General features: G+C 36.1%; 1 protein-coding gene across 2 annotated transcripts; it reads left to right on the top strand.

Moving 5' to 3' along the window:
• Nucleotides 1-710: 710 nt before the first annotated feature.
• Nucleotides 711-17,429, top strand: LOC142984455 (uncharacterized). Of its 2 annotated transcripts, none has more exons than XM_076132063.1 (14): nt 711-885; nt 1,458-1,578; nt 9,059-9,154; nt 9,509-9,643; nt 10,050-10,215; nt 10,723-10,787; nt 10,949-11,020; nt 11,470-11,593; nt 12,334-12,399; nt 13,116-13,199; nt 13,741-13,931; nt 14,317-14,457; nt 16,200-16,335; nt 16,716-17,429. In XM_076132063.1, the coding sequence occupies exons 1-14, from the start codon at nt 789-791 to the stop codon at nt 16,977-16,979; spliced, it is 1,758 nt and encodes a 585-aa protein (XP_075988178.1). In that variant the 5' UTR covers nt 711-788; the 3' UTR covers nt 16,980-17,429. The 2 variants fall into 2 exon arrangements, with proteins under 2 accessions (XP_075988178.1, XP_075988177.1); XM_076132062.1 differs by having other exon boundaries at nt 712-885; nt 13,717-13,931.
• Nucleotides 17,430-17,523: the final 94 nt, after the last annotated feature.

Here is a 17,523-nt window from a genome sequence, read left to right as displayed (position 1 = left end):
TAAAAGGAGCAGAGTAATAGAAAAAAATGTTACAAAAACGGGGGAAATTTTGACCCATTCTCTCTTTTGTGACGCAGGCGAAGTTGCGCGGGTCAGCTAGTTAAATATATTTGAACAACTCACACACCGTCATTTGATTCCAAACTAAGCAGAACTTTTACTAACTGACAAATAAAAATTATATACTTTTAAATACATACCTTTATAGATAAATTTACAACCAGGCGAAGAACAATATGTAGGTATTTCTTCGTAGTAGGTAACATCCTGGAAAATTATTTCTAGCTAGCTTCTGCTGCAAAGACCGCGTGGCATTTTGTTAAAAATAGTAGCCAATGTTTTGGTTTGGGACTTGCACTATCTCCATACAAAAATGTATCCTTGAAAGTCTCAGAGATAGGCCAACTGCTTTTTGCATGTAACCTAAATTAATAATTACAATTTCGCATCGCGTTATAACCCAGGTGACTGGGTTGTGAAGTATTTTACACGGAGCGACTGCCTATCGGACAGGCAGTCACTCAATGTAAAACACTGGTATTCAGCTGCATCTGGTGAGACTGGAAGTCGACTTCAACATAGTTAGAAGAAAGGCTAGACTGAAAAAGAACCAAAAGTTTCCACTACAACACTATCAGAACACCATTTTATTACTAAAAATCTAATCTAACAAAAAAGAGAACTTAATTTCTTTTTACTAACACATTGTACTGTACAGTACCGTCGAAAGCTTGCAGTAGAGATTTGATCGTCGCTTGAACGAGTCTTGAAGGAGTGCTGCTCATGTGATGATGTTCTTTAGTTTCTGGGTCCTGGGGCTGCTGGCGAGGAGTTCTGCCGTCCCCACGAGTGATAGCAAGGATGGACAGGGTTATAAGGATCAGTGTAAGATGATTTTTTATTATATTCCTCTTCTTATCGTATGGTTAGTGGTCAACCTAGTGTCAAAATTGTTCAAGCCGCCCGAAGGCCTTTGACGTGGCTTAACGGCTTAATTTTTTATGTTTTTGAAGAAAGAGAAGAATTCCGTTAGAATAAAATTGTGAGAGGCAATTCTCTCAGTGGTTTAGGGAATAGCGTTCGAAAATTTTGTTCTTAAAATATGTTTTTAAGTTTAGTGCAAATCAAGTAAATGTTTGTTGTAGTAGTACGATATTGTTTTTAGTTAGAGAAATAATAGGTAGACTTATTAAATATGACATCTATAAAATTTTATAAAAAAATCAGCTTTTGTGAACAGTTATCGTAGATTGTTTATTATACACCATCAAAATACAATTTCCAAGAAAATTATAGCTGTAGAATCCAGGATTATTGAGGTTTTACTCAGTTTTTGGGGGCAATAGGTATATAAATAACGTATTAGCTTATATTATCCGCCTTGGGAGTGCGTCCTTGCTTCAAAGAATCCACGCATAAGTACAGGTATGACATGCTAACTATTCTTCTGTTAACAGACTGCACAGACCCTCGCACGATGAGGAAGCACGCAGCGTACACGGAGTGGGCAGACGCGTACTCCTGCACCAGACATCGTTGTCAGCCTGGAGGGAGGAACCTCGCTATTTATACCGTTGGGTATGTACTCCATATAGTTCATGATGATCAGTGAAGATAACTGAGGGAATTTGTCGCAGTTTTATGTTCCGTATAAGACATAAATTGCAAATAGTCGACGGTTATACCTCGAGGCAACATACTAAAGATTTTCCAAGTGATGAGTGTATTAGAAATAATTATCACTAGTTCTAGCGGTGAAAGAAAACATCGTGATGAAACCTTGTATGACTAAAAGTTATTCAGTTGGCCAGCTTGTTGGACTTAAAGTCTAACCCTTCTCTCATTCTAAGAGACCCTTGCCAAATAGTGGGACAGTCTTCTTGCAGGACAAAAATATACATTTAAGTTTGGTATATTACTGTACGATGTTTATTTTAGTCTAAAAGCTATTTACGACAATTTAAATATAATAAAAAAGTTATTTATGGCATTCTGTGAAGAAAGTCATAGTTTCAATTCGCGCGCACCTCAGCCTCACGTGTTAAAAAACCTATTGTTCAGCCTTGCTAAAACAAAACAACTGTAAATGTGTTCAAACCCGTGTATTTGAGAGTTAAAAAGTTTGTTCACGATGTTTTGCTTTTTGAGGAAACACAATGAAATTAGACTGTTGATCTATATTATATAGGTCTAGAAGCTCGAGACGATAAAGAATCCTTATTTTTCAATTAACATTTAGGATCACCCGTTTGCGATCAGACTTTGTTATTCCAACTTTTATTTATTTATTTATCTTCCTTACAACTATTTTTACAGGTTTGTACCCAATGCGACAGAGCGGCATATAAGATACCCTCTCTCCTCTTGAATTCTGGAACCGCTTTTGCCAATTCCTCTGATAATCTATACTTATAATAAATCTGTAGAGAGGTCAATTCTGTACATTGAATATATTTAAAAAAAAACCAATGGGGGATGTTTAGTAACGGATACTGATACCGAATCTGCAATTTATAATTTTCTTTTCTGTCTGTCTGTCTGTCTGTCTGTCTGTCTGTCTGTCTGTCTGTCTGTCCTCCGTCTGTATGTGTCGCTATCACGTAAAAACTACCGGATAGAATGCACTGAAATTTGGTATATGCATAGAATAAGTAGTGGAGCAATTTCTAGGATACTTTTTATAGCATAAAATTTCAAAGATTTTTAGAAAATTGAAAAAAATACGTGGAAATCGTTTGAACCTGCGTTTCCCTATAGAGACCATAGATGGCGTTACAATCCATTTCACAACATTCGCATAGAAAGTTAACGCGGCGCCTGCCGTATCGATACCTGTTGTTCGCACCAACCAATAGATGGCGTTATAAACCGCAACAAAGCATGTTTTTTCTAATTAATTTATTTTGATGGCTTTATTGTAAAAAAATACCTTTGAAACATGCTATACATTTATAAGATTTTTAAACATAAATGTTGTATGATATATTACACAAAAATGTTGGTTTACGTGGGTCCGGTGCGATTGGGATATCCTAGTCAAAGTCAAAGTCAAATATTCTTTATTTCATAAACTTTAACAAGTATTTGAAATCGTCAAAATATTTTTTATCTACCTCCGTTTCGGAAAAGCTGTTGCTCGTGAGAAGAAACGGCAAGAAACTCACGGCTTGCTCTTTTTAAATGTCAATATTTCCAAATTAATAACAATGTCATAATAATGAAATCTAACAAATTAATAACAATGTCAAAATAAATTAATAACAATGTCATAATATCAAATTGTAATACATTATTTTGAAATAGACTTGGTAGAAGCAGCACAGTCCCAAGCTTTGTTATCATCTAAATAATCTTTAATAGTATAATATCCCTTACGACATAAATTACTTTTAACTAATAACTTAAATTTATTGAGACTTAAATTTTGAATTTCACTCGGGATTTTATTGTAGAATCGCACACACTGACCTCTGAAGGATTTATTTATTTTTTGGAGCCTAGTGACTGGGATAACAAGTTTGTCTTTATTGCGTGTATTTATGTTGTGCATGTCACTCTTTTTTTTAAAAAGAGCGATATTTTTATGTACATAAATTAAATTTTCATAAATATATTGACTTGCCACTGTCATTATATTTATTTCCTTGAATTTTTCCCTTAGTGAATGTCTACTTCCTAAGTTATAAATTGCACGAATAGCCCTTTTCTGCAGCACAAAGATGGTTTGGGTGTCGGCAGCATTACCCCAGAGTAAAATTCCATAAGACATGATACTATGGAAGTAACTGAAGTAGACTAACCTAGCTGTTTCAATGTCAGTAAGTTGACGAATTTTTCTGACCGCGTAGGCTGCAGAACTAAGTCTATTCGCCAATTGTGATATATGTGGTCCCCACTGTAACTTACAATCTATTGTAATGCCTAAGAATTTAGCATTATCCACAAGGTCCAATACATCTTCCTTCATCTTTACTGCTGTTTCCACTGGTTTGACATTAGGTGTTACAAATTTTATACATTTAGTTTTTTGCTCGTTTAAAAGCAAATTGTTAACATCAAACCAGTGTACCACCTTTGAGATAGCAATGTTCACGTCGTCAAGAGTGGTTTGTTGTCGTTTAAGTTTAAACAATAATGAAGTGTCATCTGCGAACAGTACTATCTCGTGACTATCCTTAACAAGATGTGGTAAATCATTAATATAAACTAGAAACAAAAAAGGACCGAGTATTGAGCCTTGAGGCACCCCCATTTTAACCGCAGATCCCGCAGATCGCTTACCGTTAACCTCGACCCTCTGAATCCTATTATCTAAATACGAGATAAGAAGATTCAGTGCCGAATGTTGTATACCGTAGTGATGTAATTTCCTGATCAATGTTTCATGAGGGACACAGTCGAACGCCTTGGACAAATCACAGAAAATGCCGAGAGCATCGTGTGAGTCCTCCCAGGCGTCGAAGATGTGGTTCACAAGCTCAACACCAGCATCGATAGTGGAGCGACCCCTTGTGAACCCAAATTGTTTCCTATGTAATAAATTGTGTTTAGTAAAGAAACAATGCATTTGATCGAATATTAATTTTTCAAAGATTTTACTAAATGTAGGCAGTACTGAAATAGGTCTAAAGTTAGTGGGGTCTGATGTACTGCCTGACTTAAATAATGGTATTACTTTACTATGTTTCATTAGATCAGGAAACACACCACCATCTACGCACTTATTAAATATTAGAGCTAATTGGGGCGCAACTAGATCAATAATAGATTTTGTAATGACTACTGAATTACCCCAAAGATCTGCAGTATTTTTTACATTAATACTATTAAAAACTTTTATAATGTCCTGATGCGAGACATAGTCAAACCTAAAAGTAGTGTTACACATAGTAACGTTTTCTTTAAGAATGCTTTCAGCGACAGTGGGTGATGAGTTCAAAGATTGGGTAGTCGAGATTGGAATGTCTGTGAAAAATTTTTCAAAAGCATGGGCTACGTCGGAATCCGCCCTAATGGTTCTGTTATCAACACTCAAGCAATATTCACGATCGTGGCCCCTTACTCTTCCAGTCTCACTATTAATTACATTCCAAGTCATTTTAATTTTATCATTACTATTCTTAATCTTTGAACTCAAGTAGCGAGCCTTAGCAGTTCTACAAACTATTCTAAACAATTTTGAGTAATTCTTAACATATGTCTGAAATCCTTCACTTCTATTATGATTTCTCTCTTCATATAGCTCAAAAAGCCTAGCTCTACTCTTATGTATACCTAAAGTAGCCCATTCACTAAAGGTAGCACTGTCTTGGACCGTAATCGTTCTGGAAGTAAATACTGAATCAAATTCAGAACAAAATAGTTTAAAAAAATTATTATATAACTTGTTAGGATCATTATTATGTTTTAGAAATGGAAGACTACAAACTAATTTATTTTTAAAACTTTCAAAACGATTAACGGTTTTGGGAACAATAGTAATCTTTCTTTTAGCCACATGTTTAGTCTTAGCATCAAATGAAATTAGTTGTCCACAATGATCCGAATCTAATTGATTAATAATTTTCTTATCATTAATTTTGATATTAGTGAAAATGTTATCCAAACATGTGGCTGTTGTGGCAGTTATTCTTGTTGGCTCCAAAAACAAGTACTTCAGATTGTATGATTGAAAGAGAGCTTTAATTTTAATACATAAACTAGAATTCTCCAATAAATTTATATTAAAATCTCCAGAAATAATAACAAATTTGTTTAAATTTGTTACCTTATTTAAAACATCTTCCATAATACTCTCAAAACTATCATACAACGCAGAAGGAGGCCTGTATACACTCAATACAATAAACTGTTCTACTTCTATACAAGCTATTTCTGCGGTCCGTTCAACAGAGAGAGAAACAATATCATGGCGTTCCTTGTACTTTAACTGTTTATTAATTAATATGAGTGAACCACCATGTATGGAATGTTCCCTGCTGAATGAACTGCCAACCTGGTGATTGTTGAAGTTGAACATGAATTGATTGCTTTTTAGCCAATGTTCAGTTATGCAAAATATATCAATACAATTACAATTCATGAACAATTCAATTTCTAGCTCTTTACCCATAATTCCTCTAATGTTCTGATGCACCAGGTTAATTACATTTCTATTTTTATTAATTATATTAGGGCACTTTACACTCGATTGATCTATTTTGCAAGAGGTTACCTCTTTTGTCTCATGATTTAATTTAAATTACATGTCATGTCAACATTCATGTCATAATTTTTATTTGGAATGTCAAAATTATTAGCCAAATTACTGGCTAAGTTATTTGAAATGTCAATATTATGTTGCTCAATAGAAGCAACTTGTTTAGCCAAGTTCTTGGCTGTAATAGAAATAAAATAGGATAGCGAAATTGCTATTTGTCTTTTACAATAATAAGAAAGATAATAACTATCTTTGGTCTTATATAAACAATTACTAACAATCCTGTTAGTGTCAATAAAATGAAATTTATTATAATTAATACCATTAATTTGGCATGTCAGATTATGCATAATTACATTTAATTTAGATCTAATATTAAGTTCTTCCTGTGGCAAACCTTTACTAAGGGGAAGTGCAAACAATACAATTTTGTTTACATTCAGTTTTGATAAACATTCAAAATAGTCAATAAACTTCTTTCTGTTTACATTTCCCCTATTACCAACAAATATAATTAATGTTGTGTCCTGGCTGAAATTAGAATTAACAATTCTATCTAGTATTTTGCAATAAGATAAATTAGGAGTACAATAATTTGTGATTGAAAGCTCCATGTTAGTGTTTAATATGTAGGAACTTAGATCTTTACCAATTTCATCACTGAACAATGTAATGTTATTTTTTTTGTTGATTATGGGAGAACTAGGAGTGGGAATATGTGTTTGAGGAGGATTAGGAGTTGAGGGAGGTGTGTTAATCATTGGCAGCGAGGAGGGAGCAGGTTCTGGCTGATAGTTCAGCGATGTCCTAGTGAAATTTGAGTTATTTGACAATGTTATTGAACTATCATTATCACACTTACAGGAATTAACCAGTCTGCCTATTGCCAATACTTGCTCCCTACTCTGTTTAGCAGCCATTTCGTATTTAGTGGTGATGGATGTTAGTGACTCATGGAGTCGGTCAATCTCAGACTGCATAGCCCTTGTGTCTGTTTGATATTGCAGTGAGACATTGTCCAACTCCAATGAATACATTTTTAGTTGGTCAATAAGTTGCAATCTGTGTCTGTTTAAGGACATACAATTGATGAAGAATTTATGTTTTTTTATTTGTTTCTTCATCTTTGTAATGTATCTTTTAATTTTAATATATTTCTTAAACTTTTTATTGCTACACTTAATTACCCTCACAGATTTAGGATGTTTAATGGGCTCATCATCTCGTGTTAGATCAATAATAACTGATGGATGAAGGTTATTAACTGAAGCACTGTCTAAGCCGGGGGCCACCAACTCGTCGAATAAACTTTGATTTGTGGAGGCAATGACGGTGGTATTTAACTCCTCTAAGTCTGATATCTTGTTATTAGCTCTGTGTAGTTGTTGTTCTAAGCTAGTTATCCTGTTCAGAGCGCAAATGTATTCATTTCGACACTCATCAAAGCTGTCAACAACGAGTTGGAGCCTGTCCCGGTCGTCTATGGCATGACTGTACTGTGAGTGCAACTTTGACATTTCTTTTTTCATCTTGTCGTTTTTACTAAGCACCTCTAATAGTTCCCTTTCATTGTCGTCTCTTTCACCACTGAGTTGATTGTACCTCTCTTTGGTGGCCTTAAGTTCCCTCAAAGCCATTTGGAGTTTGGTCTCCTCCTGGCGAGCCAAGGCCTTGCGAGTCATAATCATGTTAAATAATTAACCTAATGATACTGTCAAGACACAAATAAAACACCTAAAAAGGCACAAACAAACAATGGGAGGTTATGTTGTTCTGCGAGATATTAAAGTGTAGTTGTTTGTGCAACTACACTGCAGAACTTTATAAAATAAGTTATTAATTTAAAGTTACTACGTTACCTTTAAGAAGACGACAATGAATCCTCGTAAATACAGAAAAATATTAATTTTCACAAACTTTTAACGGTTTGCCGGTAGTTGTTACGCACCAAATTTGCACTACACAATTTTTACACAATAAATACTATATAAGTTAACTAAATATGTTGAAATAAAGATATTCCAACTATAAATAAGTGTGAAATTGGTATTTTATTGATAAATATGTTTAAAAATACTAATTATTAAATAAAAATTACACGGAGCTATTCAAATCAGCTGTTAACCGTAGGGTTGCCACAGCAAAAAAAAAAAAGAAAAAAAAAAAAAAAAAAAAAAAAAAAAAAAAAAGAAAAAAAAAAAAAAAAAAAAAAAAAAAAGAAAAAAAAAAATCCTAGATGGCAAACCGAATAATTTCGTTTGTTGTCGTTGTTCGCCGCAAATGACAGATGGCGTTGTTGTTCGAATCACATAATATTTAATAACCAAATTAATTGGTTGCATTAAGGAAATAAATTGGATAGCTATGAAACAGACTATGTGGTAAGTTTTAAAAAATAAACAACGGATGATATAAGTATAAAAAATAATTACGGGTTACGCGGTTTCGGACGTATCATCGCAAGTATACATTATTACGCGTCTGAAGAGCTCCGGCGCAGATAGGACCTATAATAATATTCTGAATCCAGACGGGTAAGCAATGGTCAGTCTATTATAAGGTATTATATTTTACACTGTAAACTGCTACGGATACAGACGAGAGCGGAAAAGAAGGTAACCACAGGAAATCAGGCCTGCCTGAGCCTGTGTCACATTGTGTGCCTTTCGGGTCCCTTTCGTAAATAACCATTAGATGACAAAAGAGTTGTTAACATTTTTATGTGTAGGTGTATCGAGTGCTTCGCAATTCGCGTGCTCAAACGAATAAGCAACAGTACGAAATTCACGCGAGCGGAGCCGCACGGGTCAGCTAGTAAGAACATATTTGTGTAATAGTAATAACTTGTTAATTTATCAGGTGCAAGAGAGTGGAAGCTCCGGAGTCAGCGATAGAATGTGAGGAAGTCGTTGAAGATACCAATATGCAGTTCCCGTTCTGCTGTACTAGACTGAGGTAAGTACTATGAGGTGTGGTGAATAATGCATATTGAGAGCAAAAGACTCGATGGTGTCGATTTGACAGCCAAAACTGTCACCGCGGGTCCCAGGAAAATAAGCATGATCGATATTTATTCAAATAATATTTTAACGCATTAGAGTCTTAATTCTTTTAACCCTTTGAACTTAGGTAGACCAGCTGACACCGTTAAGTCATGCTCGAAATGTCTTGCATTATTATTTAAACTAGAAAAATCACGGCGAACCATTGCCTGAAGATGCGTACGAATGATATAATTTAGCGACCTAAGTCTAATACTTTTGCAGCCTAAAAACAGCAATAATTTTTTAAAGCTATCTTTCTCTTTAGATGTCTAGTAGTAGTTCGCGGCGAGGTATGGACCAGAGTCCTGGGCCAGCCATGGGAGGTGCTGCCGGCGGCGCCCTGGAGTCACATGTACAAGATGAAGAAGCCACCACCTTCAGACACCACATTCTTACCCAAGTAAGATAGCAATTTACAGCTAAACGAATCATTTTACCACCGTTCATTGTAAAATTTTTAGCTCTTGCTCGCGTTTTTTTCATTTCGTTGAATTTGTAGCCTATTTGCACCCAGATATTCAATTATTTTCATATTATAGTTTGTCATGATTAACTTTTAAGTTTAGGAGTAATAGTACTACACTAACAAACATTCACATTTTCAATATTATTGCACAAAATCACAGGTTTTAACTTCGAAAGAGATCGTTGTGATAAAACTTTGCGGTCTTGAGAGGTTTTGCAACAAGTTCTTAAAGTTCTTAGTCACCGTGGAGGCCTCAACTAACCGTTGTTTACTTGTTCAAATTAAAAGACAGTGATGGGCTACAAATACAAAACTTAATTCACCATTCTTTTCCCTCCAGAACAGTAGACCAAGGTCCAGTGTACGAACTCTCCGAGCCCGAGGGAGAGGGCACCCACGAGAAGCCCCTCCACTCAGGGAGGAAGCAGGCCACCACAGACAGTCCTGACTGCAACGAGGTCGTGCCCAGGGCTTCGTCACAAAAGTCTTCCGCTCCTGACATTGTGGTGAGAACGTTAATAATACTATAGTGACAACATACTTCGAGATGCACAATTTATTTAGATTATAATGCTTAATTCTGTTAAATTATGGTTCCCGGTTGAAAGTTCAACAGTTTAGTAGAGTCTTGAGGTGCACAATTTATTTAGATTATAATTCTAAATTGTGGGACTCGGCTGTCGTTTTCAAAGATCTTTGACAGTCGTTAACAGTAGTCAGAAGCTTGAAAGTCTGATAACCAGCCTTAAGTTTTTTTTGAGGGTTAAAATACTGACATTCAGCTGCATCAAGACTGGAAGCCGACTCAAACATAGTCGGAAGAAAGGAAAGGCTGATAATGCATTGATCATTTTGTTTATTCCAAAAAAAATGGCTGTATCAAACAGGCCACCGTCAGCTGCTTATGCCTGCGAGTCACTGATGTTCTCAACCTAGAATCTCATCTAGAACCTAACTTTACCTTCGACGCTTAACTTTCATATCGCTTTCAATATGTTTCATATTGTTAACAGATAGCTTTATCAACCGGTTCTGAATCAAAGGAACCACGGAACTCCAAAACGCAGTCAGACAACAGGTAAGACATTTTAATACCTTACTTGGTAATTAGTCTAGTGTCCAACTTAAAATTATTGATGACAACGAAAATACGTCATAATGTCACTATGTCGTATTTGTATAGAAATACAACATAGTGACGTCATTTATTTTATGGCTAAATTTGTTGATATTTTGTAGACGTAATCTGGATAACAGCTCTCCAGGTCTTGGAATGCTATGGGAGGGAGGAACTCCTGAAGAAAAGAAAGAGTGAGTTACATTTAATTTCAATTATATTTCGTCGATATATCCTCACTTCTCTAAAAGCAAAAAGCTTATTTATAAATCTAATTTTTACTGGAAGAACTTGAATTTTATGTGAATTGCCTCATAATCCTAGAGGTGATAATATTGCTTGGACTGTCCACTGCTAGGCGGGAATATATATAGTTAATCTAACACACAAGTGCTTGAATTGAAATTAATACACATTAATGACTTTTCTGAAATATTTATCACTTGTTCTAACGGTAAAGGAACAAATCGTTAAGAAGCCTTACATGTCTAACTATTCCTGAACGAATGCAATCACCTGCACTTGGCCATAGGAATGGACTCCAGGCTTAACCCTTTAATTTTTCTTGGAGGAGACCCTTGCCCAGCAGTGGGACAGTAGCGGCTTAAATTTAATGACTAATAATTGTATTTTAATTGTTCAGCACAAGACACAAGCGCGGTCGTAAGATCTCGGAATCAAGTCATTTCTTCGCGAAGGAAGATGAAACTGAACATCATGACACGGATGTACAGGATCTTGAGGATGCTCCGCCGTCTACTGAGAAGGTATGTAGATACCAGCTCAATACGGTTTCATATACAGATGATAATTTAACGTTATGGCTTATCGGTTAAGCTGTGTTGATTTCAAGTTTATTTGTTACTTTAAAAGCCAGAAATAAAGAAAATTTAAAGATTTGCTAGCAAAACGTACCTACGTAAATTAATTTGGGGGTAAAAATCCGAAATGCTTTTGAATATAATTTAATTTTTTTTTATCATCATTCGGTCGCTATAAGTCGTTACACAGATTAATAAATGATGAAAATTATTTAAGTTTAGGTGTCAAATGTGATAATTCTCAACTGGTAAAATACTTCTTTCGTCAAATATATTAGATATACTCGTTATGTGACGGGATGTGTGTATACAGTCGTTAGAATGAACTTAACTACATAAGATACCGATTCTAGGGTGTACTATAGGGTAGGCTACTATAGGGCTATAGGGTCAACAAATATAGTACTTACCTTTTTCTTCTGTAAAACTATACAGAAATTCTTTCTTAAAATTCAGCTGTCGGTATTCCAATAAAATAAATAAATAAGTAGAAGAAAGAAGAAAAACTTGACAGATATAAAAGTATGTATTAAAAACAAATAAATTTTGAACCGAGCACTTGTTTTAGGTACGTAAAGTTAGGATATTCGAATGTGCCATTATCGCACAGGTACGTAGCCCCCCTCCTGGTACCGACCTGGTCATCATGGCACTTGCTCTATGTTCATGTTGTTGTTCTCTTCCAGCCGCCGGAGTCGTCCGATGAGAAGTTCTTTAGTGATAACCCGCCGAAGGAGAAACAAACCTATAAGGTATGCTAAATGTACAGTAGTTCTGGAACTCTGGATAAGTTCGAATTTTCGCATCTTTTATTACGATGTTTACGAGTTAAGCTAAATATTAAAATTGAAGTCTATATTTTTAACCCAAATTATTTGTTTTCCCTTGGTGGTATGGACTACTCCATCGCAGTTAACTGCCTTTGTACTTCGATCTGTAGTTTATTCGACTGCAGAGGTCTCAGGTTCGAATCCCCGGCCGTGCTAAAAAAAACTCCTTAGTTTGTTGTTGTTGTTTTATGTCAAGAAATGCTTCGCAAATTACACGATGTTGGGTAGTTCACTAGTCCACCGTGATTCGGAGAGCACATGTTGTCGTCAGTCCTGAAGATGACCTCTCACTGGTTGTGTTGGTTATCCGTCCCAACGGGCTATGAAATTGCGGTGAGAAGCTTGTCAAGTGCTGTTATAAGAGCAAACTTGCAAGCTTGTCAAATATTAAAAAATAATATCGGCTATTGAAACCGAACCGCATATAAGAGCAAATCTATTGCCTTTACAATTTGGCAGCCATCATCCATCTTCAAAAAAGTCTTTCTACTTCCTTGTATTTAACTGTCCCAACTTTCCGAGCTAGTGGTAGATTCAGTAATTGTAACGACTATCATAAGTGTCAATATTTGATCTAAATTAATAAATGATTTGATTTAGATTTTTGATTTCTTCATTAATATTGTGTTTTTCCACAGAGTTCCCACCACCAGTCATGGACAGAGATACCTCCGAACCAGTGGAACGAACACGAAGATCCTGACGGCAGAGCTAATGCTAATGTAAGTTGATTGTATCATTTGTATTTCACATAAAAACGTAGATAGTCTTGTAAATTTAGTGCGAGACAATTGTGATAAGACGATTGAAAGTCATGGTTCTGTCAAGTAGTTTTCGGAATACGGTTTTCAAACTTTCCAAGTGTGAAGGTTGTTAAGTCATTGCTTTGAAATGTTATAATAGCCGTGTGTAATGATAGCCGAGAGGTATAATTAGTTGGTACCTCCCACGCAAGTGGTTGCAGGTTCGAACCCGAGACAACACATAAAAAACTATTCAAAGTTATGTGTGTATTAGAAATAATTATCACTTGTTCCAACGGTGAAGGAAAACATCGTGATGTTCGTTCTTGAAGGCATGTACCCAACCCGCACTTGGCCAGCGTGGTGGACTCAAGGCCTAACCCCTCCCTCATTACGGGAGGAAACCCTTGCCCAGCAGTGAGACATTAAAGGGTTAAATTTAGTTTTATTTATTTATAAAATTCTTACCCAAAAGTGAACCTGCTATTTCCCCTAGGTAATGGAGTTACGTTATACACAGGAGCCCGGCACCCACCAGCAAGAGTCCACAGAACCGGAGAAGGTGGAGCGCAAGGAGTCCAAGCCCAACAACCTGCAGGCCCTGGTGGACGCCATCGGCACCAGGATGAGGGACATTGAGAATGTGGTGCAGAGAATGAGCGAGAAGGTACATCAGACGAAGAGCCCGCAGGAGTTTAGTGCAGAGAAGAGGTGAGGATGGGTTTTGATTTTATTTTATATATTTATCATAGCTAGGCCTAAGGGAGCGGCCCTTGATTGGGAGGAGACCCTTGCTTAGCAGTGGGACAGTAACGGGTTAAAAAATCATCGCTTTTGTTATAACCGAAGGTGTAGAGAGAGGTGTAAAATATACACTCATGTTTTAACATAAACAATGTTAGTCCAGTGTGATATGGGGCGAAATTATTGCCTATACCGGGCAGATAACCAAACTGCGGGCTACGATTGCAAAACCAATCTATAAATATATGTATTATAAAACTTTCGTCACAGAGTGAACTAGTTGTATTATGTTCCTTGCGATTTAAAACTATCTCGGCTTCATGTATATTTTTACACTGACCCATCATTTCAGGGCCCAAAGTGACAGCGAATACTTGAAGCACCAAAAGACGTTGAAGGAGATCTTCAAGAGCAAGCGGGAGCATGAGGAGCACGAGGTGGAACGAGAGCGACCACACGCCAATGTGGAGGTTGAGGACCGACATAAGACAAGGTGAGATGAACTATCGATTTATTAAAAGTGTTCATAACTTTAAATAGGAGGCCTTTGCCCAGCAGTGGGACAGACATGGGTTAAAAAAACTGACTTTAAAGCAATACGTAAAGATGAACGTTTATCTATACAAAGTAGTATTAAGAATTAAACTGCGAATTTAATTTTACCAGCTTTCAAACAAAATAACCATCAAAACCCGTTTGCCATGTAAAACGTTGTGAGGTAACCAACATAAAAAGGCATAGAGAGGTCTTGAGAACGTCCTCCTTTTTTGCATTCGGTTAAAATTGTATGGTTAGTATGAGGGTAATACTTGGAAAAGTCCACTGAAAGCAACCCCGTGAGCTTGTGTAGTAAATAGAGAAATAAAATAATAATTTCGATAAAAATGAGGCATGAGCACCCAAATCAAGTAGTAGAAAAATTGCTATAACATTTTACATTTACGAATAAGATGCAATATTTTGCAGCAATAAATATAATAAACAGTAGGTATAAATTGTAGCCGAGAAATACTTTTACAGCAACCACGCACCAGAGTGATTAAAAAGCGCTTTCTTTTGCGTGTTTACAAAATATAAGAAAAATAATGTCCCATAAACAGTAGAAATAATGTTAACTGAGGGATTTGTGGTGCAATTGCACACACACACACGTCATAAAAAAAACCGTCATTTCAAAATGTAGCAATTTCAAAGATTTGGAGAGAAATTTACTTTTTCTCTGGTTTCTAATAAACGTATTATTAATAATAAATCTACCTACTTAGTTAGGGTTTTTCTATTTCAGTGCTCACGGGGTTGTGAACAGTGGCCATGAGAAACATTGCAAAACACGCCGCGGCGGGAAAATATCTCGCAAGCGTTGTAAACCACGCGATAGGGTAGAGGGCACCACTGACACACACATACTGCGGTAAAGGGATTATACAAACATACATAAAATCGCTCCTTCTCCCCATAGGGGAAGACAGAGACCAGAGAACGTCACTTGCTACGAACCTTTGCCTCATTCACATCCATACATGTTGTCATACAGGACAGCCGGTTATCTGACCTCTTTGCAAGACATCATCGATATGATCTGTGTATGTCTTTCTAGGGCGTCCCTTCCCTGCGTTACTAGTTACAACCAAACAGTATTTTTATTCCCTATTCTACATTCATTCATTCTTTTTACATGACCAAACCAATATTAACTTTAAATAAAAATACAATAAATGGTAAAAAAAAAAACGAAAATCGAGAGTGATTTTAGTTAGCGAATCGTGTAGGTTTGTCACAATAATGCGAGGGATCTGTTGTAATTCAATACCTAGTAGGTAGGTACAACAGACAACTATAATTACGTAAAACAATAAGCTAAATTCTAGCTTACTATACCACGGCTTGCCTAAGCACGATTAGAGAACTAGATTAAATATGAATCTTCAACCTATTATAATTCACTAAAATACGAAATAAAAAATCTGTTTAGACACATGGAACATCGAAATTGTTACCAAACAAAAGATTAACTAAACAGTAAGTGTACCTACAGTCAGCTCCAAAAGTATCTGATCATACTCAATCTTTTGAAACCTTATATACTGAAGTATGCACATTATTCCATGGAAAAAACATTTGCCATTCAAAATGTTTAATTCTAACTCATTCTACCTAATTAAAATATGAAGTTGTTAAGCGACTTTTGGAGCTGACTTTACCTATCAAGAAGACTAAAAAGTCGTTCTTTCGCAGGTTCCCATCTAAGACTCGTACCAGTAAGTTCGGCCCGCTAGAGTCGACGGCAGAGCCGCCTTCGTTCGTGGAGGACAACGGCAACAACTACTTCAGTGACGCTAGCAACAGTGTCCGCAGGTCCAATCAACCTAAGGTATGAATAAATCATCATCAGTCTAGTATTTCTTCCAACTATGTTGGAGTCGGCTTCCAGTCCCACTGGATGCCGCTCAATTCCTATATTTTATATGGAGGGAATACAATGGCATAAATTACAAATATTTTCTCCATTCTCTAAAAGGCCAGACAGACAAAAACCTCCGCTTTTCTCGATACCACTCAACAATATTCACAATTCCCAGTATTTGTTCTGAATCTGGTGGTCAATTTATCTATATAAAGTATGTATTTAGAAGTACATAAGTATGTTTATCAGTTATTTGGTTACCATAGTACAAACTCTGCTTAGTTTGGAATCAAATGACCGGGTGTGAGTTGTCCAATAATCTTTATTTATTTATATTCTTCACCCAGGAGCCAGCACCAATTCAGCCCCCTACATACATGGCGCCCGTCGAACCTCATAAACCTCCCCCCCACACGCCCCCTGCCGACACTTCAGAAGATCTAGACAAGAAGAAGAAGAAACGCACCCACAAGAAGAGAAGGAACAAGACCCATGTTCACAAGAAACATCGTTCGCAAGAAAAAAGGAAGCATTTCAATAAGCTATCTTCGGTAGAAGTAGACAAAACTGCGATGAGTATGGAAGATAGCAGTGCGGTTGCTAGCAAGTAGTTTTTAAGATGGGTTATATTTTGATAGATGGCTGGGTGTTAGTAAGTGGAGTAGGTCATGAGGTAGTGGAAGTCGCGTTTGATTGAATATTGGTGTACCTTGCTGGATACAAAAATTGATTCAGGTATCAGCTAGAATGAATAACTGCATTTTGTTTTTTAAAGCATATAAACCCGAATTTAACTAATTTTGACTAGCAATTTAGATTTCCCATTGCTGGGAAAAAGCACATTGCACTTTGGTTGGTATCCCTCGGCAGAAGAGCCCATCGTGTGGTGTCCAGATTGTAACTAGCTTCTCGTACTTAATTGTTGTTTTGAAGCTTTTTACTAAGCAAAAGGATTGCTTTTCCTAGTGAGGTTAAATGCCTAGCCATTTATCGACATAATAATTAAATAGTTTATAAGTAAACTATTGGATTTTTTGTACAATAAAGTATGGTATAAAATATTTGTGGAGTTTATTATTTATTACTCTTAGCTATTGTTAACTATTATTTTTAATACCAATCATCTTTCAGCACCAAATACATGTAAATATGTTA

Source organism: Anticarsia gemmatalis, chromosome 27, assembly GCF_050436995.1.
Source record: "Anticarsia gemmatalis isolate Benzon Research Colony breed Stoneville strain chromosome 27, ilAntGemm2 primary, whole genome shotgun sequence".
NCBI classification, from domain to species: Eukaryota; Metazoa; Arthropoda; class Insecta; order Lepidoptera; family Erebidae; genus Anticarsia; species Anticarsia gemmatalis.
Note: the sequence above shows the minus strand (reverse complement) of the source record. Positions and strands in the feature narration are given on the sequence as shown.

Coding starts and splice junctions, on each gene's coding strand:
- LOC142984455 (XM_076132062.1), top strand. CDS start 789: ATGATGTTCTTTAGTTTCTGGGTCCTGGGGCTGCTGGCGAGGAGTTCT. Junction 886..1,457: donor ACAGGGTTATAAGGATCAGT/GTAAGATGATTT, acceptor TTCTGTTAACAG/ACTGCACAGACCCTCGCACG. Junction 10,788..10,948: donor AAAACGCAGTCAGACAACAG/GTAAGACATTTT, acceptor GATATTTTGTAG/ACGTAATCTGGATAACAGCT.